The sequence below is a fragment of the Orbicella faveolata genome, unplaced genomic scaffold (genome assembly GCF_042242905.1).
Source record: "Orbicella faveolata isolate gen_17 unplaced genomic scaffold, um_ofav_v1 contig_26, whole genome shotgun sequence".
NCBI classification, from domain to species: domain Eukaryota; kingdom Metazoa; phylum Cnidaria; class Anthozoa; order Scleractinia; family Merulinidae; genus Orbicella; species Orbicella faveolata.
In genome coordinates, this window is record NW_028301554.1 from 15,269,862 (window position 1) to 15,294,910 (window position 25,049).

The 25,049-nt window shown below is 40.1% G+C and overlaps 4 protein-coding genes across 6 annotated transcripts in view; 2 read left to right on the forward strand and 2 right to left on the reverse strand.

Moving 5' to 3' along the window:
* Window positions 1-1,312: 1,312 nt before the first annotated feature.
* On the forward strand, window positions 1,313-2,567 carry LOC110050148 (adenosine receptor A3-like). The gene has a single exon (XM_020756032.2). The coding sequence runs from the start codon at window positions 1,439-1,441 to the stop codon at window positions 2,375-2,377; it is 939 nt and encodes a 312-aa protein (XP_020611691.2). The 5' UTR covers window positions 1,313-1,438; the 3' UTR covers window positions 2,378-2,567.
* A 1,577-nt stretch (window positions 2,568-4,144) lies between these two features.
* Window positions 4,145-11,528, reverse strand: LOC110050107 (adrenocorticotropic hormone receptor-like). Its single transcript, XM_089295727.1, has one exon. The coding sequence runs from the start codon at window positions 11,402-11,404 to the stop codon at window positions 10,454-10,456; it is 951 nt and encodes a 316-aa protein (XP_089151853.1). The 5' UTR covers window positions 11,405-11,528; the 3' UTR covers window positions 4,145-10,453.
* On the forward strand, window positions 5,289-6,232 carry LOC110050147 (adenosine receptor A1-like). Its single transcript, XM_020756031.2, has one exon. The coding sequence runs from the start codon at window positions 5,289-5,291 to the stop codon at window positions 6,213-6,215; it is 927 nt and encodes a 308-aa protein (XP_020611690.2). The 3' UTR covers window positions 6,216-6,232.
* A 509-nt stretch (window positions 11,529-12,037) lies between the features above and the next one.
* Window positions 12,038-25,049, reverse strand: part of LOC110050108 (protein mesh-like) — a 55,181-nt gene continuing 42,169 nt past the window's right edge. Inside the window, exons 18-31 of one of the 3 annotated variants that reach the window (XM_020755986.2) lie at window positions 23,819-23,992; window positions 22,525-22,698; window positions 21,972-22,145; window positions 21,238-21,411; window positions 20,404-20,577; window positions 19,929-20,102; window positions 18,653-18,826; window positions 18,095-18,268; window positions 17,362-17,535; window positions 16,527-16,700; window positions 15,992-16,165; window positions 15,611-15,784; window positions 14,183-14,356; window positions 12,038-13,569 (exon numbers count right to left, since the gene is read on the reverse strand). In XM_020755986.2, coding sequence (XP_020611645.2) covers window positions 13,307-13,569; window positions 14,183-14,356; window positions 15,611-15,784; window positions 15,992-16,165; window positions 16,527-16,700; window positions 17,362-17,535; window positions 18,095-18,268; window positions 18,653-18,826; window positions 19,929-20,102; window positions 20,404-20,577; window positions 21,238-21,411; window positions 21,972-22,145; window positions 22,525-22,698; window positions 23,819-23,992 — 2,525 coding nt within the window. In that variant the 3' untranslated portion in view covers window positions 12,038-13,306. Of the gene's footprint in view, window positions 13,570-14,182; window positions 14,357-15,610; window positions 15,785-15,991; window positions 16,255-16,526; window positions 16,701-17,361; window positions 17,536-18,094; window positions 18,269-18,652; window positions 18,827-19,928; window positions 20,103-20,403; window positions 20,578-21,237; window positions 21,412-21,971; window positions 22,146-22,524; window positions 22,699-23,818; window positions 23,993-25,049 lie in introns of those variants that run through there. The other 2 variants (XM_020755987.2, XM_020755988.2) reach the window with 2 other exon arrangements.

Here is a 25,049-nt window from a genome sequence, read left to right on the forward strand (position 1 = left end):
TGAGAATACCCTGTTGATATGAGCATTTCGTGATTAAAGTCGGTTGTTTGGTAGCCTGCGAACGCAGACGTATTTCCGGCTGTCGCTTGTCTCCGCCGGAAATAACGTCTGCGAACCCGAGCCAGGAAACGATTTCTCTGACGTGATGACTTTTGTTTCTCTTTGGCCAATCAGATTCCATGATAGAATGAAACTCAAGTGCTCCTCGCAGCGAATACCTCGCGCAGTAGCTCTGGGTCTACTTGAGCTAAACTGTGATTGGCTTAAAATTCCTACGTCACAGAAATCGTTTCCTGGCTCGGGTTCGCAGACGTTATTTTCGGCGGAGACAAGCGACAACCGGAAATACGTCTGCGTTCGCAGGCTACTTATTTGGCAAAAGAAAATGCTTAGTTAGTTTCTTATCTTTGATTAGATCACTCCTTTACCACGACCCAGGTATTACCGAGGTACCACTCTATTTAAGAAATAGAAAACATGTATCGTGTTTCTCTCGAGAAATGCTGTGGGAACACGAGCCGATGGGCGAGTGTTTCACAAAATTTTGAGACGAAAAAATGAAAACAACTTCTTTAACTTTGATCGTCAAAATTCTCTTTGCTCGCGCCATCATTTCGTCAACAGCTCGTTGACGTAAGCTGTACCTGTGTTTCTATCGAGTTATAGTTAGCTCTTATTAACCGAGCAGAAGGTCTGAAGGTCTCAAGATTCTCCCATACCGACCGACTAAGCTCGGTTAATAAGATGTTTATCATATGGGGCAAACAAGACCAATTTAATTTGTTTAATGGAACTGGTTTGTACTAACTGACATTGTGTTTGCGAACGGCGATGAGCTGAATTTAATTCTGCCAAAGTCTGCTCGTCCTCTTTGCTTTTTTTCTCATCAGGCCTTTTGGCTTTTTTTGTTAGATGAAAATAGTCAATGATTTTGCATTTTAGTTTCCAACTTTTTCACTGCAAAGCATTACCGGTCTAGATGTCGGTCTGGATGGCAAAATCTAGACCGCTTTCAATATCGATTTCAGCCAATCAAATTCGTGAATTTGGTAGTTCCCAGTCCTTGTGAGACAGAGTCATATAATAAGAACACGATTTTAAACCAATCATTGCGCGTACTTTCTTTAGGCTAATTTCTATCAAACTTTGAAGAGGCCTCTTTTGAAGTTGATATTTTTGACGAAAAAGAAGTGAATTATTATCCAAATTTAAATGAAAACTTTCCTCCAACCCAAGTAAATTAATTAAAACGTTTTCTGTTACCCAATTGATTTAATTAAAAGTGGTCAACCACTTAACCACATTTCACTGAGATGTCAATCTCGGATTCTTCAAACGAATATAAAACAGAGAGGTCTATACGAGCAAGACGAAGCGGCGTATAGAGAGCTCTGTGCTAACTTCAGTCAAAAACAAACGTTGAGGCTTGAAGGTAAACATGGTCAGCGCTGAATTCTGTGGTAAAAAGTTGGAAGAGTTGGTTATCGTTATTCGATTTAAGTCAATGACCTATTTAAGTATCTGTGTTTTAAACGCGCTTTTTTCCGTCGTGGCAACACTTGGAAATCTTCTTGTTATTCGCGCCCTGTGGAAAGCCTCGTCAGTTACATTAACTTTAAAAAAGATGTTCCTGAGTCTTGCTTTCTGCGATCTTGCGGTTGGATTGTTCAGCCAACCCGTGTTAGCTGCACTGTACGGAGTAACAGTAAATAAGGCAGCGAGCGGAAATTATGACTTTGATAGCTACTGCCCGGTTATTATTACATTAGTCATGGCCCCTACGTTTTTTCTGGTTGGAGTTTCGTTTTCCCTGATTGCCGCTATAGCGGTGGACAGACTTCTTGCTCTTTCTATTCACCTAAGATATCAAGAACTTGTTACAAAGAAGCGAGTCAATATTGGTTTGGTGGTCTTGTGGCTTTCAAATGCTCTTTACACGTTTGTCTTTATGGAACTTCCCAGCCATAATGAATTGTTAGCTGTAATTTTACAAACCGTTGGATTGATTTTAATAACGGTAGCGTGTTTTCGTATTTACCAAGTAGTGCGCTATCATCAAAATCAAATACATGGCCACAATCAGATTCAAAATGATCAATCCACGCAAGCTGCCAGAGTAATGAAGTCAGCTTTGAACGCTTTCTATGTCTATATCGTTTCCCTTGTTTGTTTCACGCCAAATTTATTGGCTGGTATTCTGCTGGTAGTGGACAATTCACGCTTACCCACTCTCGTAGCATATAACGCTTCTTCGTTTTTAATATTACTCAATTCTTCTTTAAACCCACTTGTCTACTGCAGGCGATATCGCGAGATTCGTAATATCGTGAAAAACACAGCGAAGAAACTGTTTCTCAACAGGCAGATAGCACAATAAAGAAGAACAATTGATATAGTGGTCCTGACGAAATTTTCGGAAACTGTTAGCAACGTAGGCTAATGTAACTTCGGCAAATAACTTAAGAAACAATGTACATGTAGATTTAATTATCAGTTACTGACACTTTTGTCAAAGCTTTTAAGATGCATTTCCGGAAGACCTAACTGCTTTCAGATTTGAACCATTACTATGAAATAAAAGAAAGGAAACAAAAGAAGTTAACGAGTAGTCCGACCCCCATTTGAATTGAAGGGGGGGGGGGGGTTGTTTTTCTTGCCCATCCGGCTTTCCGTCCTTCTGTGATTTCTTTCTTTTTTTTTTTACCCAAAATAAGGGGGGGCGGGGCGGGGCGGGGCGGGGCGGGGCCCCCGCGCCCCTCTTCTAGGTCCACCACTGCTTGAAAGGGAAATGTGAGTTTCCTTTCCGGATGAGAAAGAGCGATAGCCGAGATAGGTTTAACCTAATAACTGTTAATGAGACCAGAAGAGCCGATTTCAAGATGCTAGGTCTCACATTGGTCAATATAGCTCATCACTGTATCCATACGCAGTCAAACTGCCACGTCTGTGTTTTATAAGTATGCCACTAACACTACAAAATGTATGCGTATCCTGTGTGACCGACACCAGACAGCCCGTGTTACCCAACAGAGTCGGTATATGTTAAAATGTCCACAGCTCCCACGGAGCTTGGGATACCTGTGGTTGCGCTTTACCGGTTCGTATTTACCAAAGCCAAATTTTGTTGCTATTTCTTTCAAGCCTCTACCATCTGCACATCACTTTTGATGGATACCCGGTTTCATGACGTACAAATGTTGTATCGGAATCGAGACGATAGATAGAAGCTAATAACGGTCGCTCTAACCCTTTGAGCCGCAATTACGCATATGCGTAATTAATGGTCGTGCTTTTTGTACCACTTGTGACGTCATCAATTTAAATGTCATCAGATATTCTTGATAAGCAGATGGTAGTACTAGGGTAGGCCTTTCCGCACAATCGTCAGGTTTAGATATCGACGACATTCCGGCGTCGCCAATCGAAAAACAGCGTTATCACTTTACTTTTGGTGCAACGACGGTGGTAAAATGGTCCACTATGCCTATGATTGATCAAGGTCCATTTCTAGGCTTCGCCCGTAATTAACTTCCAACTTTTCACGGCAGCCAGAAAGAACATGCAACACAAAACGTAAAAGGGCCGAAAAAAAAGAAAGGAAAGGGGCAACAAACAAAATTGAGAACGGTTAACGGCAAAAAAAAGTAACAAAATAAAAATAAAAAGTCCAAATTTTGTCTTATGTGCGTGCGCGGAATTAAACTACTGCTCAATTTTGTACGTAATCCTCGAAAAATCTCTCCTTTTGGTTAAAAAAAGCTTTCTTAGCAAAACGTAGGCTTATTTAGCGTCATGGCAGCCAAAAAACCTGACTAATTGGTTAAAAACGGTATTTTATGGCGAAAATTTGGTATTCAAGTGGCTAAACAGCTGACATTACGATTCTCCCTGTGGCCTGAGGCCCATGGCCTTCAAGCAAGGATCATATAACAAATAGGGTGAGGGTAAAATTGTGAGCGATTAATATTAACAGACTTAACAGAAACCTCCGTGAGATGATTTGGTTCAAAAAGCAATCTAAAGTATTCATCAGATAATTTTTCAATGTATTTCAAACGAATATCAACGGCTGAGGCCTTTGGTCTGTTGTTAGAAATCTCACTACAAATGTCAGTTGTTAGATACATTTTCGGGTATTTTTCGGTTGTCTTTTTTTTTTTTTTTCGCCATTGTTCAGTTGTCAGCTAATCTCATCCAGACCCTATAATTAGCATAGATTTTTGCGATTTTATTTCTCCGTTTTTTCTTAGGTTTAAGCTCGATAGAGAAGATATATCAAACACTCAAGACAGTGTTTGACCACAATTCCAAAAACCTCAAAGTTCTTCGAAAATACTCCGCTTCTCGGTTTGGAAATGTGATCAAACACGGTCTTTCGTGTTTGATATATTACTGAATGGAGAACACTATAATACACTGTATATATTAACCACTTAGGCGATGAGGTGTGTCATTAAATGTTGAATTTCATCAGATTGCAAGTTGAAACGGAGCTTATCTTATTATAACATTAACAAAAGTACTTTCCATATAAATAACAATCTGACCACGAGTCTGAGTTTTCTATGAGCGGATAGTCAACAAGGGGTAGCTTACTTGACTATCGCTCATATTAAAACTGGATCATTGGATAATGCAATTCGAGAGTTTTCATTGACTTAGCCATCATGGGTTATGAGCCGTTATACCATGCTCCACAAATATGGCAAGTGCACGCGTGATTATTTTAGCTTAGTTTTCTACTTTTTGGGAGTATTTTTAATAAAACAGTGATTCCGCTCTAATTAATTCGAAGATTTCGCGCGGCTATGTTTTTCTCGCGGTTCTCTTTCGCATCACGCATGACGGACTAAGCGAATGAGGGACTACTCGTAGTCTAGGCTTGTCGGATATGAGATGGCTATAAACCATCTCATATCCAACGCGTGCTCGTGGAATAATTGATAATTATTTAACCATTCACAAATTGCGTCAATAAAATAAATTTGACAAAATTTTCAACCTTCCATAGCAGCTGCCTGTAATAATAACTAAGTTACTGCTTCCGATTTTGGCAAAGTACTGAAACGTTCTCTTCCAACCTCAACATGAAATCTTTAAATGGCCAATGATTAAGCTTTTTTCAAAAATTATAACGCCATTGTGTAAACAACGATGGTTTTAAATGATTCTATGATTGACTGTCTGTTTACCTTCAAAAACAGCTACATGTAGGCTTCATAAGTTATCACAACAAGGCACGGTGCTTTAAAAACCCTAATCAGTTTTCTATATCCACCAGACCAAACATGATCTTTTCCTTCTGCAACGAGAAATTAGAGGAATTGACTGTAATCGTTCAGTTTCAGCCAGGGATCGTTTTCTGCCTTTGTGTATTACACTTGCTTTCGTCTTTCGTGGCAACTTTCGGAAATCTCCTTGTCATTCACGCCATGTGGAAAGCCTCGTCCATACCTGCCACTATACGACCGTTGTTTTTGAGCCTTGCTGTCTCCGACCTTGCCATTGGATCTTGCGTTCAACCTGCGTTTGTTGCTATTCTTGCAGTGATTTTGCATACGGTAGAAAAAGAAAACTTCGACTTTGGTCGCCTCTGCCCATCCGTTACAGTCTCAGTGTTCGCTACATATTCTCTGTTAGGAGTGTCGTTTTTCTCGATTGCCGCCATCGCTTTGGACAGACTACTCGCCGTGTTTCTTCATCTAAGATATCAACAGCTTGTCACAGAGAAACGAGTTGTTATCGGTTTAGTGTGTTTATGGCTGATGAGTGGCCTTTCCACCCTCGCCTTCATGTCGATTCCCAGCCACAATGACCTGATTGCGCTGGTTTTCCAAGCTGCTGGGCTGCTGGTGATATCGATGGCTTATTTTCGCCTTTACAAAATTGTTCGATATCATCAGAATCAGATACAATGCCAACGTCAGGTTCATAATGATGATGGAGTAGTGGAGGCAGCAAGAGTGAAGAAGTCATCTTTGAATGCTTTCTACGTGTATATTATTGCCCTGGCTTGTTATCTTCCGAGTCTAATTGCTGGAATTCCATTTTTACATGATCATTTGCACATTCCCTCCTTAGTGGCATATTATTTCTCTAGTATTTTGGTTTTCTTTAACTCGTCTATAAACCCGCTTGTTTACTGCTGGCGATATCGCGAGATTCGATTCATTGTGAAAAGGACTGTTACGAAAATATTTACTGCCATCCATTAGATACGAGATCACCTTTTATAACTGCCCAGCAGCCAGCGGAAAGTTCTTGGTGTACGTCTGGTATAACATATTTTCTCGGGCCCCAGTTATTTCCCTTTTAGTCTGTGGGGATGCATGCGTGGATATTCGTCTAAAATATATGTATATTATATGTAGATTTAAGGCGTGTTGTACGACTGATTACGAGTTGCCTTGTGCAATAGTAACTCAATGATCAAAAATCGCATTTATTACTGCGCCTTTCGATGACATGCGGACTCTAAAATTCCGAAAGCTCAACAGAAAAATGGGTTTTTCGCTACAGTCAATCAAATGTTCGGCGGCTTCTCCCAGCTTCCGACTACCGCCGAACCGCCCAACATTTGATTGACGGTTGCGAAAAACGCATTTGTCGGTTGAGCTTTGAATTTTAGAGTCCGCAAGTTATCGAAAGACGCAGCTACCTCAGCTTGGGCATTTCAGTATAAAATTGAATGGCCAGCAAATTTCACAAAGTCTCTGCCATATAAGACAAAAATTTAAACAAAAAATGGGCAACTAAAACAGTCTTGGACAACATACATACTTTTACTCTCAGTTTTCAAATTGTAAACGCCTTGCATTATGTCAAGGTTCGTAGGCTTTTCTCTTTTGTTATATATTTCAAAAAACTATTTAATTACACAACGGCCCTAGAGTACTCTGTTAATATCCGTTCCTATTCTTTTTATAAGTAAAGAAAAAAAAAACAAACAAAGTAAACGGTAACACAAGAGCTTCCGAATTAAAGGCTACCATGAAAAAGGATTTCATCTACATAATGAAAATAAATACATTTTCAACTTACAGAGCGGTAGAAATTTTGCGATGCTAAAATTGAAGTTGAAGGTCACCAATATTTTCGTTTGTTTGAGATTTTGTTTGGTCGCCTCCATGTTATCGTTACATTTCGAAAGAATAGAATCGAAAACCAATATTGTGTGCTCTTAGTAAGTTGACATAGACCTAAATAAATGATTACCTGCCATGGAGAAATGTTTGCTTTAGCTTTGCTGTTCTTGTTACTGTTAAAATGTTTTTGGTTCCTTTTTTCTCGACTTCCTTCTTCCTTACTTCTTCCTTCCGCTTAGTGAAGTAAAACAACCTCATAGCTCAAGGAAAACGTCACATTTTATAACAAACCGGTTACGCTTTAATCATGAAAAGTCTGTTAATTATAGTTAAATAAAACTTAATTTCACGGAATTAATCACTTCCGAGCGGAATTAAAACAAAATAAACATCTAAATTGAACGCCGTTAATTAAAGATCACGTACTGGGTTGTTTGCTTAATTAAAGCTGAACAAATCAAATTTGCATTTGACTTTAGTTTAAATTTTCGTTTCTAAATTTGTTCTTTGAGGAAACCCGTAAGGGCTTATTCATTTGGCTAAGCGTTGTCCCTGTTAGGCGATTCACTCTCTACCCATCTTTTACATCGAGTGTTTATATGTGAAAATGTTTTCCCTCTTGACCGGCTCAATTGGCTCTCCCGGCTCAATCCTTTTAGTTTGCACGAAGAATCGCGACTTCTGGCCAGACCTGATTTTATGAACATGCGCAAGCACTCGTTTTGTATTCTCAGCTCATCCAATCTCGTTTCTCGAGTCTTCGTTTCTTACTGCGCAAGCTTGAAGAAACGAGCTACTCTTGACAAGCCCGTAACAGGCTCGATTTTGATTGGTTTTAAAAACAATGGAAATGAGCGGAAGTAAAACACCAACGCCTCGATTGAGCCACGTGTTTTTCAGCTGGACAACTGCAATTTAACGGAAGTCCGATATTTTCAGACTTCAAATCGGATCTTCAGGGTCTCTCGTTTCCCGACCGCTGGTCAGGTGGAACGAAGACTCTGGGTACGAGGTTGCAGCTAATCAGAGTTGTGAGATTTGACGGGAAGTTCAAGAATCAAGGACTTCTGGTGTTGGACCCAATCAGAATTCGCGATTCTTGGCGCTGACCAAAACGATCGCCGCACCTGGGGGCGAGAATGCACTTGTCCAAAGTAGCACTAAGTGGTAGGCACGTCAAACGTTTCATTTTGGTGTGTCAATAGCTTGGTCAAGGGACTTGAATTTTCGAAGGCCCTTCTATTCCTATAGGGTGTTTCATCAAATAGCCTACATTTTAGTTAGATTTTAGAAATGAAAGAGTTATTTTTTGTTCAAAACTCGCTACAGTTCGTGTATTCTATATTTTGATGTTTTTGAACCAAATTTGAAGCCGAAGTTTGGATGCTTTACTATTGAGTGTGCTTTAGGAGATGCACAAAGGGGACAAGGAGGGGACATATGTATGGCTTCGCTTTCAAGCACCGTGTGTTTCCGTCCAATCAAAAAAAAAAAACAAAAAAACAAAAAAAAAACAGTAACTGTCATTAGTCATTTTACTTTTCGGCATAATTACGTATAGCACAGCCCAAAGATAAGGCACGCGCAAGAACTTCCTCCTTGCGTCCGCAAGCCGGAAACTTCGGGACGTTGGCGCTAAAATTAAGCAGGCGTAAGAACTTCTCTGCGGTTTGAAATTAAAACCGCAAAAACTTCTTTGCGGTAAGCTGTTCCCTCCGCAAGAACTTCTTTGCGGTAACATCCTTAAACCGAGAGAAGGTGAAAAAAAAAACGCTGCTTAACAACACGAAAAGTATTTATATTCATCGCAACGTATACATGAAACCAAAAAAACAAAACGCCGCCCTTCTGCAGGACCTTTCTCGAAACAGCTGTATATAATGGGCGAAATAATTTAATTTAGCGACGTCGCTAAACAAAGCATTGCACGCCCGCATTTATTAACGTTTCGTTTTAATATAACATGGATGATTAAATTGTGGATGTTTGGTGAGCGCTAAGCAACGACAGCAGTTCATGCACTATGGTTACGTTTTACTGAATGGTTCTAGACACTGTGTGGGGCATAACAATAAGTTATCAATGTGTCTGATGGAAGTAGCTCCTTCGAAGACACAAAACTACACAGTACACATTAACCAGCTATAATTAAAACCAGGGACCGAATTTAAAAAATCTAATTAAAAACTAAGTTTTAATCTAACTGATTTATACAGTGGCACAAAATTAAAAATCCTAAATTCAAATAGCGGCTAAAATAAATCATGATCTGGAAAGATTTTATTTATACAACTATACAAATGTAGTACCACGATTACCGAGAGTGGTGAGGTGTAAACATGGCCTTATGGCGGGGATTCGACAGCAGTTCAGGCTATCGCTTCAAGAACAGCACCATGCACGTTCAATTCGATTCAGTTTTGGGAATGAAACAGTTTTGTTTCAAAAGGCACGAATTCGAACCTTGCTTCCGTTTCTGCCACAAAAATTTAACCAGGTAATTTCAGATAAGTTTTCTTCCATATCGTCGTTCCTCAAATACTGATTTTTGTTTTCATCACTCAAAGTGCTACAATTGCTTTCTCGGTGTGCGTGAGCAGGTGGTCGTTCGAGTCAAGTGCACGCGCAAAATGGCGTCATGCCAACAAAACCACTCTCAGACGAGAAGAGCATTGTCATCCATGCAATATTGGAACTGGAGAGATTGAAGAAAGTGACCAGCGGCTAGTGAAAAACCTAGCCTGTGAAGCGGCCTATTGTTTCGTAAAACCCCACATAAAGCTTAACTTAGAAGTGACTGTCTTAACTTTTGGCTTCAAACTGTCGAAAAGTTGAGAAGTTTGTGAGTGGCAGTTTTGATGGGAACTGCGCAGGCACGTTGCGCTTGACTGTGGTTGCTATCAGTGTCCAGAAGAAAATTCTTTCGGGTAGGAATAGTAGGAAATTAGAGACTACAAGGTAAGCTAAGAAATTCCTTGTTAACTGGTGAATCAAGTGTCACTGTTGTCATTGTGAAATATTTACCATCATTTACTTCACCTTTAGCGAATAATTATGTTTCTATGTGAACCTGTATTAAGTAGATACCGTGTATAAATAGTATAGCTACAATAACAAATGATAATTAGGCGAACCCTCAATTTTCGTTGTTCTGCTCCATGTTTCGAACTATACTTTTGAAAACGGAAGCCGTTTTACTGTTTTCAGAGAAGATACTTCTCAGACTCGGTTTCTTTCGCTTGAAAGACGCTCGCGAAAATCAGGATGATCTCGGATTTGGAAGAATTCTGAAATCAACTTGTAGCGAACAATGTGTTCGTAGTTTTCCTGAAACTGACATCCGACATTTCGATTTCCGTCGTATTTAATTACATCCTTATTCCATCTGAAGTGAGATCAGGAGGTTCATTGGGCAAGCATTTTCCCCTGAATGTATTTTTCACAATTTGACGAATCTCGCGATATCTCCAGCAATAGACGAAAGGATTTAAAGAAGAATTGAGGAAAACTAAAAAGCCCGAGGCGTTATAAGCCACAAGGAATGATATTTTAAAGTTATCCACCAACAGCAGAATACTTGAAAATAACAATGGAAGGTAACAAGCAAGGAAGACAACATAAACGTACAAGGTATTCAAGGCTGACTTCTTCACCCTGACTTCTTCCACTGCGTGTTCGTTTTGGACCTGACATTGACTTTGGATCTGATTTTGATGATAGCGCACAACTTTGTAAATACGGAAATAGGCAACGGTGGTAACAGCAAACCCGACAACTTCAGTAATAACAGCTACCAAGACATTGTGACTGGAGACAGAGATAAACAAGGAAGCGCCAACAGCAGCCGATAACCACAGAAGAACCATGACAGTTTCAGCGCGTTTGGGCGTCACAAGTTCCTGATATCTCAAATGCAACGAGACGGCGAGAAGTCTATCAAGTGCAATAGCAGCGATGGTTAGAAAAGACGCTGCCGCCAGCAAAACCGTAATAAATATATGTACCGTCAGTACAGTAGGGCACAGGAACTGACTGTCTACCATATTCAACTGCAACGCGATGATAATGCCGTACATCGGTTGTAGAAGCACTCCAACAGCAAGATCGGAGATGGCTAGGCTCAAGAGTAACTTCTTCAAGGTAGTGGGAATCGACGAAGCTTTCCAAATGGCACGAATTACAAGAAGATTGCCGAAAATTGCCACGGGTGAAAATGCGAAGTAAAATACACAAAGACATGACATGAATTGTTCTTGAAGATGAACCGTTTTGGCAACTTCCTTAAGCCGTGTCCTGCAGACTTCGGCAACCATGCTCATCTTGGACTTGTTTGACCTAAGCTTATCGCGAGAATTTTCAGTTTAAATGATTAAACTTCTATACTGTCATTTGATATCAAGAATCAAGACTTCCCAGTTCGTTAACTGCTAGTAAATTACCTTCGTGCGTGCTTCTTATCTCGAGATCTTGCGTCCAATCATGAGAACATGTCAATGTTTGTTTAACGAAATGCCAGCTGTCAATTAAAAAAAACCGATTCATTTTGAATATTCAGAGAAGTAAATTTCCTACGAATTGTGAAGATGCATATGTTCAATACGTTTATTTGCTCAACTAAATAACTTTTAGGCACCAGGTCTTGACTTGTTCAAGCAAGACACTGTTGTAACTTTAAAATAGTCACGTTTTCTGCAACGAAAGCCAGAGCCTTAACTTGGCGTGGTTAGTTGCACGCACAGTTAAACTTGTTTTGTCCACGACATGGAATAAATTTAAAAACAAAGCCTCAAGAAAAAAAATTTTCTCGCGGAAGCGGAAACTCCAGGGAAACTCCAGTGGAAACAGGCAAACATGTAAAGCACACTTCTTTGACATGCATCCTCTTTCATGTGAGAAGTTCATGCTATTCAAGCATACAGTAAATTCCCCAAAGGCAGTGAGTGACAAGTGTGTTCTCAGGTACATTAATCTTTAGTCTAAAATCAAACAAATAAGCCAACTGAAAAAATGAAATGTCTACATTAATTCGCACGCTATCGAAAGCGTACTGATTCTGGCAGTGACTGTTTTGACAGAAAATTGATGACAGTCACTGTAAGCGGTTATTCGAACATTGCTTGCCAGACTGAAACTCGAGCTAAAAAAAGTTAAATAAAGTTGAAGCTGTGCTTTGAAGAACGTTTGGAAGGTGGTGTGGGTGTTTTTCGCAAAGCAGATCGAGAAAAAATTAATATTAATATATTTGAAGTTACTAATGGCTGATATTGGAAAGCTAATGTATTTCTTGGCACATTGACAGATAGAGTATCGCGTTATCTTCTCCACAATGAAAGCAATGGTAAATTAATCATTTTTGGACCAAGAACGCTTGCCAATCGGAATCAAACTATTAATGAACCCGGGTATACGATCTATATCTAAGTGTAGTGACGCATGTCATCCCTAAAGCGAAGGAAGCCTTAATGAGCGATAAGGGATATCGTTTCCCACTCTGAACGTGTTTTCTACTTGGTGGGTGAAACCGGAGGAAGTCAAACAGATTTACGTTTAATACTGAGAAAGAAGTTGAACATGTTAGTCTTATTATTTCGTATGATCTGGTTTCTGCTTTGATCGTTCGAAAATTGCGTGAAATCTTTGGTTACGTTCTTTTTCAACAGAAAATATTTGATAAACATTCGGATTACGCCGGAAAAGACTTCTTCAAGGATGACAGCTGACATTTCAACAGCATTTAAACCCAAACTACCAGTGGAAATCCACTACCAACTGAGCTTTAGATGAAGCTATTGCGTGCTGATCCACAATTTAACAGATCGAATGTTCTACACCTGCATAAAAACCCTGTAGGTCTTTCTTTTAAGTACTATTCTATCATAAGTTTCTCTTTTTGAACGGTGGCTTCCAGCTGCGATAATACTGACTGGTAATATAAAGTAATACATTTTGTGCAGATTTCTTAGATTAAATTAGTAGCTTAATAAATTACACTGTGAAATAATTGCAGGTCTCAAGGTTTCACATTCAAAATCGCGTGATCATTTCCATGCCCTCCTACACACTCGTTTGTTTTCGCTAGGCTTCTTGGGGTCGGCATAAAATAATTTTTGGCGGATGTCCGCTCCATCAGGATCTTCCAGATTTCCCGCGTCCCACATACAAGCCACATTACCACATGTCCTACTTTTCTTAACCTCCAGTAGCATGTGGATGATTTTGTATCACACCACAGTGGGTGGGGCTTTAGAGCCTTCACTGACAAGCGAGTAATCACAATTGACTTGAGTCTTTTTCGGCGATGTCACCATCGTTTTCATCTCTGTTTCATCAGTGCCCGGGATTTCCGAGCGTTTCTCGCTTGACCTTCTTCGACGCCATAGTAATACCAAAAGGCTTGCCAGAATAAGAAGGAACAACAGGCTCCCAGCACCAGAAGCTGCGTAGACGTACCAGGCCTTTCGGGTCTCCTTTTTACCTGTAAGGACTGGTTCAAAGTGGAATCTTTCAGATAATGAGCATAAAAAAATGAATCAAATTTGTAAACCTTAACAAGGGGTTAGATTTTGAGTAAAAGATATCTTCATAGTTCTTTTAGTAATTCAAAAGTTGTAGACCGAAAGAAAGCCTTAAAAAATTTAAGATTCAACAGGATTCGAACCCGCAATATTGGCTGCTAATGTAAACGCTTTCCCTCAGCAACTGATCATGAGCTTTCTCAAATTGATTAATAATTCAACAAGTTTAATTTTTAACCAATGGAAATCATGACCGTGACAGTGTTTGGAAATCTGATCTTAATTCGCATAGATTTTTACGTTTTATTTCTCCTTTTTCTCCTTAGTTTAAGTTTGGAAATGTGGTCCAACGAGGTCTTTCGTGTTACTTTGATATATTACATCAAGCCACTGGAAACTTCTGGTAAGACAGTATGAAACAATTGGGAACGTTTGGTGACATGAACACCCAAAGGGGCAGACCTTTGCCCTACCCTGCTTCGACGAGGTACTAATGTTCGTCAGCAGCTAAAATGGCGGAGAGTCTAGTTTATCAACACCAAGTTGATTAAAAACAGAGTTTATACTGAAAATTCAATTTACCTCTTGAGCACACGGGGATGCTGCCATTCCACTGTCCGTACTCATTACAGATCAACGTGACTTGCCCATTGATACTGTACCCGTCATCACAGGAGAAGCTGTAAGCTGCACCTGATGTGGATCTATTGCCACTGATCAATCCGTGTTCGAAGGTAAGGTTAATTGGCGGACAGTCTTGAAGTTTAAAAGAAAATGATATAACTAGCTGCAGAGTGTTTATTATTGATTCAATATTATAGCATCACTGACAAAATTTTGGCAAATATGAGCGGGGTTGCATGCTTGTGTCGCACAATGGAATAACTACCGTTGCAGTTTATGAAATGCTTTAGACAGTCTCCACATTGCTTACGCAGTTGCAAAAATAAGCAAAAATATTTCCCCAGTTGCTGTCCCACCTTCAGGAGTCAACATTATTTCTGATCAAAGAGCACACGAATGAGGCCGAAATAACTATTTTGTCGGTACGAGGAACAAAAAGGGCCCTGGGTACCAGGCAGGAGCATCATGGTGGTCATCTAGGCCTCACAACCAACCGCGTTTGAATTCTTTCACAGTTTGTTTCGCATAATTTTTTTTTTCTTTGTCTACAATTTTTTTTCAGATGCCATTCTTTGCAAAGATCGGCCGGGTTTCACTATTGCAACGCCTCGTAGGATGGGCTTTTTAATCGCTCAGAGCTTTAGCCTAGTTCCTGCTCAGATTCCCTGACTTTTGGTCCCTACTGGGTTTTTTTCGCAAGTTTCTTTCTGGCTTCTGTCTGGCCGCATTTGTTTCAGTTGTAAGCGGTAGCTCAGCTCTGCTAGTTCAGCGTCGTAATTCGTTCCTTACTTGTATCCAGATACACAGTTGAAAGGTTTACGTAGTCTGTTCGTAATTATGTTTTTTTTTGCAGACCTTAATTTGGGCTAGGGTATTTAGTTTCTATGTATATTCCCTGCAAAGGTCTCGAACGACCCGGAACAAGGTTGACTCGAAATGTCACATTTGTTGATCCCAAGCTGGGGAATTAAGTGACTGAGCCGTGATGTTTGAGTTGTTACCTCTGAGTTGTAGTTTCCCAGCCTAACTGACATTAAGCTTGCGTGCTCACTTGCGGATTAGGTCAAGATTGACCAGTAATGGCACTTTTGGTATTAAGTTTCTATTTATTATAAAAGCAACAGCAAATGTAAATTGCCAGTTGTATAGGAGAAGAATTGTTGTCAGTAGGTTTAAGCGAGGATTGCTGTGTACAGGGTTCGGGTTTGGTTCGCACTAGACCTTCCCAAAATAAACTTATTTAGCGTTAAGCTTGTGTCGCTTTGTCTTTGTCGAGTGGAGAAAAATTGACTTAAATTGTCCACCCTGCAAGTATTATTAAATATTTACGTTACGCAGATCAAAATATCAGAACTAGTAACGAAAGCCTTCCTGAATTAACTGTACCTTTCAAGCAACTTGGCGTTGTGCCATTCCAATGTCCTTTCTCGTTACAGTATAAATATTGATTTCCGACAAGAGAATAACCGTCCTTACAGCTAAACCAAGCCAAAGAGCCTTCCACTGTGCCACTGCCATGTTTGTAACCATTATCAATGCTACCAGCCAGAGGGGGGCAATCTAAATAGAGAAAAAAGTTGATTTTTAGTTTTTATGCAGTGCTTATCAACATAACAGCATCGCCTTTGTTTCCAAAAAAGCAAAAATCCTCTCTTCTCTTTTCACACGCACATGTGCGTAATGCACATTTTTGGCGTCCTTCTGCTGAAACGCCCTCGATAAAGTAGGTTCGCCTTTGTTAATGCTTGTAAACAGCTGTGGAATTACCTTTTAGGCATTTTGGTACAGAGCCACTCCATGCTCCCTTGTGATTACAGAACAGTGTATCTCTTCCAACAAGCGAATATCCTTGTATACAGCTAAACTGGTACAGAGATCCTTCCACGGAGCCATTTCCATTTACGAAGCCATTTGGTATGGACGAGGGAAGGACAGGACAGTCTGATGACGGCCAAGCATGCATTAATCAGGACAAGAGAAGCACTCGAGAACAGGTTCGGAGACCACAATAATGTGAAGTCCTCTGACTTCTCACAATAAAGACTACGTTAATGCAAGGAAGCGTTTTATACTGATGTGACAATTGAGTTATTAACTTTGTTTTGGAAGTACACTACGAGATTAAGATTGTAGCTTCACTAAGTTAAATGATTCATAGCTTCTGTAACTGTTGCTTAAGGTTCTAATAAGCGATTCTTGAGGAACCAGAGGCCCGAGAAAAGTATAAGTAATTTCAATGTGTTACTCAGGTCAGGTTCGCACGGACGGGTCCAAGTGGATCCATGGTACTCGGTACCATTACCTTTAAGGCAGCTGGGGACGCTGGCGTTCCACCTTCCTTCTTCAGTACAGTACAAGTTTTGTTCACCCATTAGGGAGTAACCAGGCCTGCACGTGAATGTGTACACAGAGCCTTGTATTGATCCCGAAGCATTGACGTCACCATGTCGTATAGACAGAGGAAGGACTGGACATTCTAGGGGAAGATGTGATATTTATTTAGTATACGCTATTGCGTAATAAGGAAAAAGAACTAGTTCGTGAAAAGATAGATATGTTGGAGTTCTCCCGGTTGGGCAAGGAAAGTTATGTATGTATTATTGCTATCAAACACTTGATGGAAATCGGTGCGTCATTTGCGAGGCGTAACCATGTAGTTCTTTAAACAAATAGTTATACCATAAAGAAAAGGACTTTAAATTCTTATTGGCGAAGGGGAAGTGACATACTTTTGGCGTAAACTACAGCAGCTCTCGTAAGCTTGTAATTCTCTTCATTGTTAGCAGCTGTTATTGTTTTAGGGCTAGGGGCATTGTTTCTGTTGTTTGTTCTATTGTTCTCTCAAGGGGTAGCAAGCCATTCATGTGAGACCTTACGAGAGCTGCTACATCACCCGTAAATTATGGATAGTGTAAAAGGCTTTTGATTGGGACCGAAGAATGTAATGATTGTGTATCTAAACGCAGTGTGTTAGGGGTTAAAAACCACAGCCTTAAATTCCTAATGGTTGGCTGGGGATTCCTAACATTTTCGAGTTTGATCTACCCACGTATGTTATGTCCTTGTTAAGACGCTGTGTGGCTGGAATCAAATTTACAACATCTTTGTAAAGGTGAATATCGTTTTTTTTTTTTCACCTATTAGACAAGTAGGAAGGGAGCCATTCCACACTCCGGCATCTGTGCAAACTACCCGACTGACCCCGATAAGCGAGTAACCTCTTTCACAGCTGAACTCATAACCAGCACCTTCCAGTGAGCCACTACCATTGACGAAACCATGTGCTATGACTGACGGTAGACTGGGACACTCTAAAAGATCAACACATGTAGGTCTATTAACTCTCATGGTTTTTACCTACAGCCTTTTAAGGGAATATAATAGTACATAGTTCAAGGTTAATACTAAGCCTTCGGCAAATATAATAATTCACAGATCTATACGGTTTTATTGCAAAGAATCTTGAACCATGAAATAATCACAATTTACAAATAAAGTCCCCCTGTCTACTACTGCAGCGTATCCAGAGCAGACTAGTTCAGGTGCTTGGAAAAGTTCACCCGTTTTGGAGAAATCCTCGTAACGCATTCTTAAAACTTCGAATCTAGTTATCAATCAAAAAATAGCGCGACCACTTGGGATAACTCCAAAATTTGTCAAGTTCTTAAGGCGTGATCAGTTGTCTCGCAACTTCAAGACGAAAGCTGCAGACTCTTTCTGTTCAGTACTTTATCAACATCATCTGCACTTGCTTTGCGGACTGGGTTAGGATGAGACTATCAGCCAATGACATAACAAAAATATTCCAAAGCACTTAGAAAATAACATGTACAATAGAAATCTTTTAATTCAGTTAGTATTTTGTGTTACCTCTGAGACATCTAGGAACACTGGCGTTCCACTGACCCATCTCATTACAATACAGAACATCTTGTCCCACAAGGGAATAACCATCGTTGCAAGTGAATCTGTGTAGCGAGCCTTCCACGCGACCTAAACCCTTAATATTACCGTGTTGTATTGTGGAAGGCAGTTGTGGACATTCTAAATGAAGAAGACAACAATTTTAATAAACGACCTTTTGAATTCGTCTTCGGTTTTCTCTGACCACCCAAACAAGGACAGCAGATCATAAAAAAAAGATCGTCAACTTTGAAAGTTTGTTGTATGCGACACTGAATGGCTCTGATCTGATCTGATCTGATCGTGATGAACAGTAATGAAGATGATACATTAGGTTCTTACACAGTACGGGATTGAATGTGTCGTGTTGCTAAGTGACGTCTACACCCTTACACCTTTAACGTAATAGACTGTGATTATGCAGTTTCTAGTACCATCATCTCAGCATGTGAAACTTACAATTATCCGCTCGTAATCTCATTTCTGCTAGATAGCTACCCTTATCTACAAGTGCGACAACAATACCTATGAGACATGTGGGTACCGAACCATTCCATAACCCATCCTTGTCACAGTACAGCGTGTGTTGTCCAACGAGTGAATATCCTTCGTCACAACCAAAGCGATGTCGAGAACCTTCCACTGAACCAGTCCCGTTGCCGAATCCATGTGATATGAACGAAGGGAGGCTGGGACAATCTGAAAAAACAAAATTCATACGGAGACAAAGTACAAGGATTAAGATCGAAATACACGAAAAGCCTAGAAAACCGGCACTTCATTGATTGGTTTGCATAATAAAGCATTGCACAACAGATCATTCCTTTAGAGGGTAGTGTCAATGGAATTAATAACTAGGTAAAGATAAGTGTCCCTCATCATCAATCGTTGAGCTTGCGAAATACGAGCCTCGAGCTGATCACGCAGGTGTCCATGGCAACCCTAAGAGTGGCCTCCACCTGGAACAGTCACACTGACAGAAACAGTGGAAAAACGTACTAACCTATATAATTACCGTCACCAGCGAAAGGGCCGAAGCGGTGAGGGAAAGAAAGCACGCCAAAAGTACAAATGGCACTCAAAGCAACTGAACTATTATAATAGGCCTCTAGATCTGCAGGACGTTGACGACATAAGAACCTGGAGAACATTCTGTCCCTGGTGCAACATAGCGAGGACTCTTCTGTGCCCGCCGTCGTGCTGTTTCTAGCAATTTGAAATTGTTTTGTTTGCCTTAAATTTTTCTTGTTTATATATGAGTAGCTTTAGTTTAATTTTTATTACCGAGGGATCCACTGCAATTGGCTGTAAGCTGTCGTGGTCAATAAAAACTTTATGCATATAAGTATTTTGGTTAGGCGAAGTTAAATAAATAAATAAGTAAATAAATAAATAAATACGTAAATAAATAAATAAATAAATAAACGCTCTAGTACACAGCTGGAACGCAAACTCCCCTTATGAGATCCCAAAGACCAAGGCCCCCTTGAAAAGCCGCTGACCAGCACTGGCCCGAGTAAAACTTTGTCTAAGTTACATTTAGTCACATGCATCACCCAAATATAACCCTGTTATCTGTCTGCGTACAGGAACTATAAGTGATTAAATGTTTGAAAAGCAAAACTCTCGGTTTCAATTCGATTTTCCTAGGCAATACTAAACTCAACGAAGCCGACATCTCGTGATTCAGAGATTTTGTTTGTGAAATACAAAATACTCGAGTAAAATTTCCCAAACTGTAGCACTTGCTATGGACCTGTCTCTACCCTTTAATCACGTTCACTCCGTGAATCACATATACCTTTAAGACATTTTGGAACGCTGGCATTCCAGTTTCCATCTTCAGTACACAGCAAATTTTTCTGTCCAATAAGAGAATAACCCTGCTGGCAACTGAACACGAAGAGGGCGCCATGTAACGAGCCTGTGCCATTAGCATGGCCATTTGGTATTGAGGAAGACAGCTGCGGACATTCTAAAGGAAAAAAAGAGTTAAAAATATATATCATTATAGATCACACCAAAATGGTTAAGGATGGATCCATCAACTTCTTCGTCAACTAAAAGGTGTCTCTTATAAGAGGACACTACGAGATTAAGATTGTAGCTTCACTAAGTTAAATGATTCATAGCTTCTGTAACTGTTGTTTAAGGTTCTAATAAGCGATTCTTGAGGAACCAGAGGCCCGAGAAAAGTATAAGTAATTTCAATGTGTTACTCAGGTCAGGTTCGCACGGACGGGTCCAAGTGGATCCATGGTACTCGGTACCATTACCTTTAAGGCAGCTGGGGACGCTGGCGTTCCACCTTCCTTCTTCAGTACAGTACAAGTTTTGTTCACCCATTAGGGAGTAACCAGGCCTGCACGTGAATGTGTACACAGAGCCTTGTACTGATCCCGAAGCATTGACGTCACCATGTCGTATAGACAGAGGAAGGACTGGACATTCTAGGGGAAGATGTGATATTTATTTAGTATACGCTATTGCGTAATAAGGAAAAAGAACTAGTTCGTGAAAAGATAGATATGTTGGAGTTCTCCCGGTTGGGCAAGGAAAGTTATGTATGTATTATTGCTATCAAACACTTGATGGAAATCGGTGCGTCATTTGCGAGGCGTAACCATGTAGTTCTTTAAACAAATAGTTATACCATAAAGAAAAGGACTTTAAATTCTTATTGGCGAAGGGGAAGTGACATACTTTTGGCGTAAACTACAGCAGCTCTCGTAAGCTTGTAATTCTCTTCATTGTTAGCAGCTGTTATTGTTTTAGGGCTAGGGGCATTGTTTCTGTTGTTTGTTCTATTGTTCTCTCAAGGGGTAGCAAGCCATTCATGTGAGACCTTACGAGAGCTGCTACATCACCCGTAAATTATGGATAGTGTAAAAGGCTTTTGATTGGGACCGAAGAATGTAATGATTGTGTATCTAAACGCAGTGTGTTAGGGGTTAAAAACCACAGCCTTAAATTCCTAATGGTTGGCTGGGGATTCCTAACATTTTCGAGTTTGATCTACCCACGTATGTTATGTCCTTGTTAAGACGCTGTGTGGCTGGAATCAAATTTACAACATCTTTGTAAAGGTGAATATCGTTTTTTTTTTTCACCTATTAGACAAGTAGGAAGGGAGCCATTCCACACTCCGGCATCTGTGCAAACTACCCGACTGACCCCGATAAGCGAGTAACCTCTTTCACAGCTGAACTCATAACCAGCACCTTCCAGTGAGCCACTACCATTGACGAAACCATGTGCTATGACTGACGGTAGACTGGGACACTCTAAAAGATCAACACATGTAGGTCTATTAACTCTCATGGCTTTTACCTACAGCCTTTTAAGGGAATATAATAGTACATAGTTCAAGGTTAATACTAAGCCTTCGGCAAATATAATAATTCACAGATCTATACGGTTTTATTGCAAAGAATCTTGAACCATGAAATAATCACAATTTACAAATAAAGTCCCCCCTGTCTACTACTGCAGCGTATCCAGAGCAGACTAGTTCAGGTGCTTGGAAAAGTTCACCCGTTTTGGAGAAATCCTCGTAACGCATTCTTAAAACTTCGAATCTAGTTATCAATCAAAAAATAGCGCGACCACTTGGGATAACTCCGAAATTTGTCAAGTTCTTAAGGCGTGATCAGTTGTCTCGCAACTTCAAGACGAAAGCTGCAGACTCTTTCTGTTCAGTACTTTATCAACATCATCTGCACTTGCTTTGCGGACTGGGTTAGGATGAGACTATCAGCCAATGACATAACAAAAATATTCCAAAGCACTTAGAAAATAACATGTACAATAGAAATCTTTTAATTCAGTTAGTATTTTGTGTTACCTCTGAGACATCTAGGAGCACTGGCGTTCCACTGACCCATCTCATTACAATACAGAACATCTTGTCCCACAAGGGAATAACCATCGTTGCAAGTGAATCTGTGTAGCGAGCCTTCCACGCGACCTGAACCCTTAATATTACCGTGTTGTATTGTGGAAGGCAGTTGTGGACATTCTAAATGAAGAAGACAACAATTTTAATAAACGACCTTTTGAATTCGTCTTCGGTTTTCTCTGACCACCCAAACAAGGACAGCAGATCATAAAAAAAAGATCGTCAACTTTGAAAGCTTGTTGTATGCGACACTGAATGGCTCTGATCTGATCTGATCGTGATGAACAGTAATGAAGATGATACATTAGGTTCTTACACAGTACGGGATTGAATGTGTCGTGTTGCTAAGTGACGTCTACACCCTTACACCTTTAACGTAATAGACTGTGATTATGCAGTTTCTAGTACCATCATCTCAGCATGTGAAACTTACAATTATCCGCTCGTAATCTCATTTCTGCTAGATAGCTACCCTTATCTACAAGTGCGACAACAATACCTATGAGACATGTGGGTACCGAACCATTCCATAACCCATCCTTGTCACAGTACAGCGTGTGTTGTCCAACGAGTGAATATCCTTCGTCACAACTGAAGCGATGTCGAGAACCTTCCACTGAACCAGTCCCGTTGCCGAATCCATGTGATATGAACGAAGGGAGGCTGGGACAATCTGAAAAAAACAAAATTCATACGGAGACAAAGTACAAGGATTAAGATCGAAATACACGAAAAGCCTAGAAAACCGGCACTTCATTGATTGGTTTGCATAATAAAGCATTGCATAACAGATCATTCCTTTAGAGGGTAGTGTCAATGGAATTAATAACTAGGTAAAGATAAGTGTCCCTCATCATCAATCGTTGAGCTTGCGAAATACGAGCCTCGAGCTGATCACGCAGGTATCCATGGCAATCCTAAGAGTGGCCTCCACCTGGAACAGTCACACTGACAGAAACAGTGGAAAAACGTACCAACCTATATAATTACCGTCACCAGCGAAAGGGCCGAAGCGGTGAGGGAACAAAAGCACGCCACAAGTACAAATGGCACTCAAAGCAACTGAACTATTATAATAGGCCTCTAGATCTGCAGGACGTTGACGACATAAGAACCTGGAGAACATTCTGTCCCTGGTGCAACATAGCGAGGACTCTTCTGTGCCCGCCGTCGTGCTGTTTCTAGCAATTTGAAATTGTTTTGTTTGCCTTTGATTGTTCTTGTTTATATATGAGTAGCTTTAGTTTAATTTTTATTAACGAGGGATCCACTGCAATCGGCTGTAAGCTGTCGTGGTCAATAAAAACTTTATGTATATAAGTATTTTGGTTAGGCGAAGTTAAATAAATAAATAAATAAATAAATATATAAATAAATAAATAAATAAATAAATAAATTAATTAATTAATTAATTAACGCTCTAGAACACAGCTGGAACGCAAACCCCCCTTATGAGATCCCAAAGACCAAGGCCCCCTTGAAAAGCCGCTGACCAGCACTGGCCCGCGTAAAACATTGTCTAAGTTACATTTGGTTACATGCATCACCCAAATATAACCCTGTTATCTGTCTGCGTACAGGAACTATAAGTGATTAAATGTTTGAAAAGCAAAACTCTCGGTTTCAAATTCGATTTTCCTAGACAATACTAAACTCAACGAAGCCGATATCTCGTGATTCAGAGATTTTGTTTGTGAAATACAAAATACTTGAGTAAAATTTCCCAAACTGTAGCACCTGCTATGGACCTGTCTCTACCCTTTAATCACGTTCACTCCGTGAATCACATATACCTTTAAGACATTTTGGAACGCTGGCATTCCAGTTTCCATCTTCAGTACACAGCAAATTTTTCTGTCCAATAAGAGAATAACCCTGCTGGCAACTGAACACGAAGAGGGCGCCATGTAACGAGCCTGTGCCATTAGCATGGCCATTTGGTATTGAGGAAGACAGCTGCGGACATTCTAAAGGAAAAAAAGAGTTAAAAATATATATCATTATAGATCACACCAAAATGGTTAAGGATGGATCCATCAACTTCTTCGTCAACTAAAAGGTGTCTCTTAAAAGAGGACAGAATGTGACTATCATAATATTATTAGGCTTACACTTTTTTGCAAATCTGGGTTGACTATGTCTTTTGCTTAAGAATCGTCCAGTCTGCCGGGTTCACGTCCAGCAAAGTTATCTCTAAATTTAGCAAGCTTATATCGGCCTATACTAAGAGTACAACAAGTATGATCATTGCACTATAACTTGCTCCTCTTCAAAGTGCTCAAAAAAGTCTCGTTCGGCCGGGGAGAATTCCTCTGTTCCATTTTAAATCAAAGTAATGCTTATTCCTATAAGTTGCTCACAAATGCAACATATATTTCCGAGAATTATGAATCCTCAGTAGGAAAAAACCGCGGCGACTGGGACACTTAACCATAATTTGTAGCGCACGAAAACCTTTCAAACGCTCATAAGAAACGCACAGAAAAGTTCTAAGACCTTCAAACCTAGCATACACAGTGTCGTTAGCAGAGGGACAAGTACTGCAACAATAAGGTTTTCCTCGTACTTTATGAGCTGTGTAAGGGTCGTATGGTATTGTGGTAAAATGTACAGCCGCCATCATTTTCCTACGGAGGATTGCATTGATATATTAATCTTCTCATGGAACCATGTTATTGCGCAGCGTTGGCGGGCGAGTGTAACACTTACCTAGCGAGTCTGTGAAGCTAATGTTTTGAGTTTCAGCCCTCCATAAGAAAAGCAATTTACTCTGACCAAGAGCTAACGGATGTTCTCCAACATGCGCATTATTGTAAACGCTTCAAATATCAGCTTCACGAACTCCCCAAGGCGTTAAATAAATCTTAGACAATTTTAAGTTAATAAACAGCTCATCTCTTGAAAGATATCCCCCTTGCTAGGGGTCACTTAAATTTAAGACAAAAAAAGTCGTTTTACATATATTAAACAGGACATCTGACGTATGGGACGGAGCGCCATTTGCTGAGAGGATTTACCATCAGG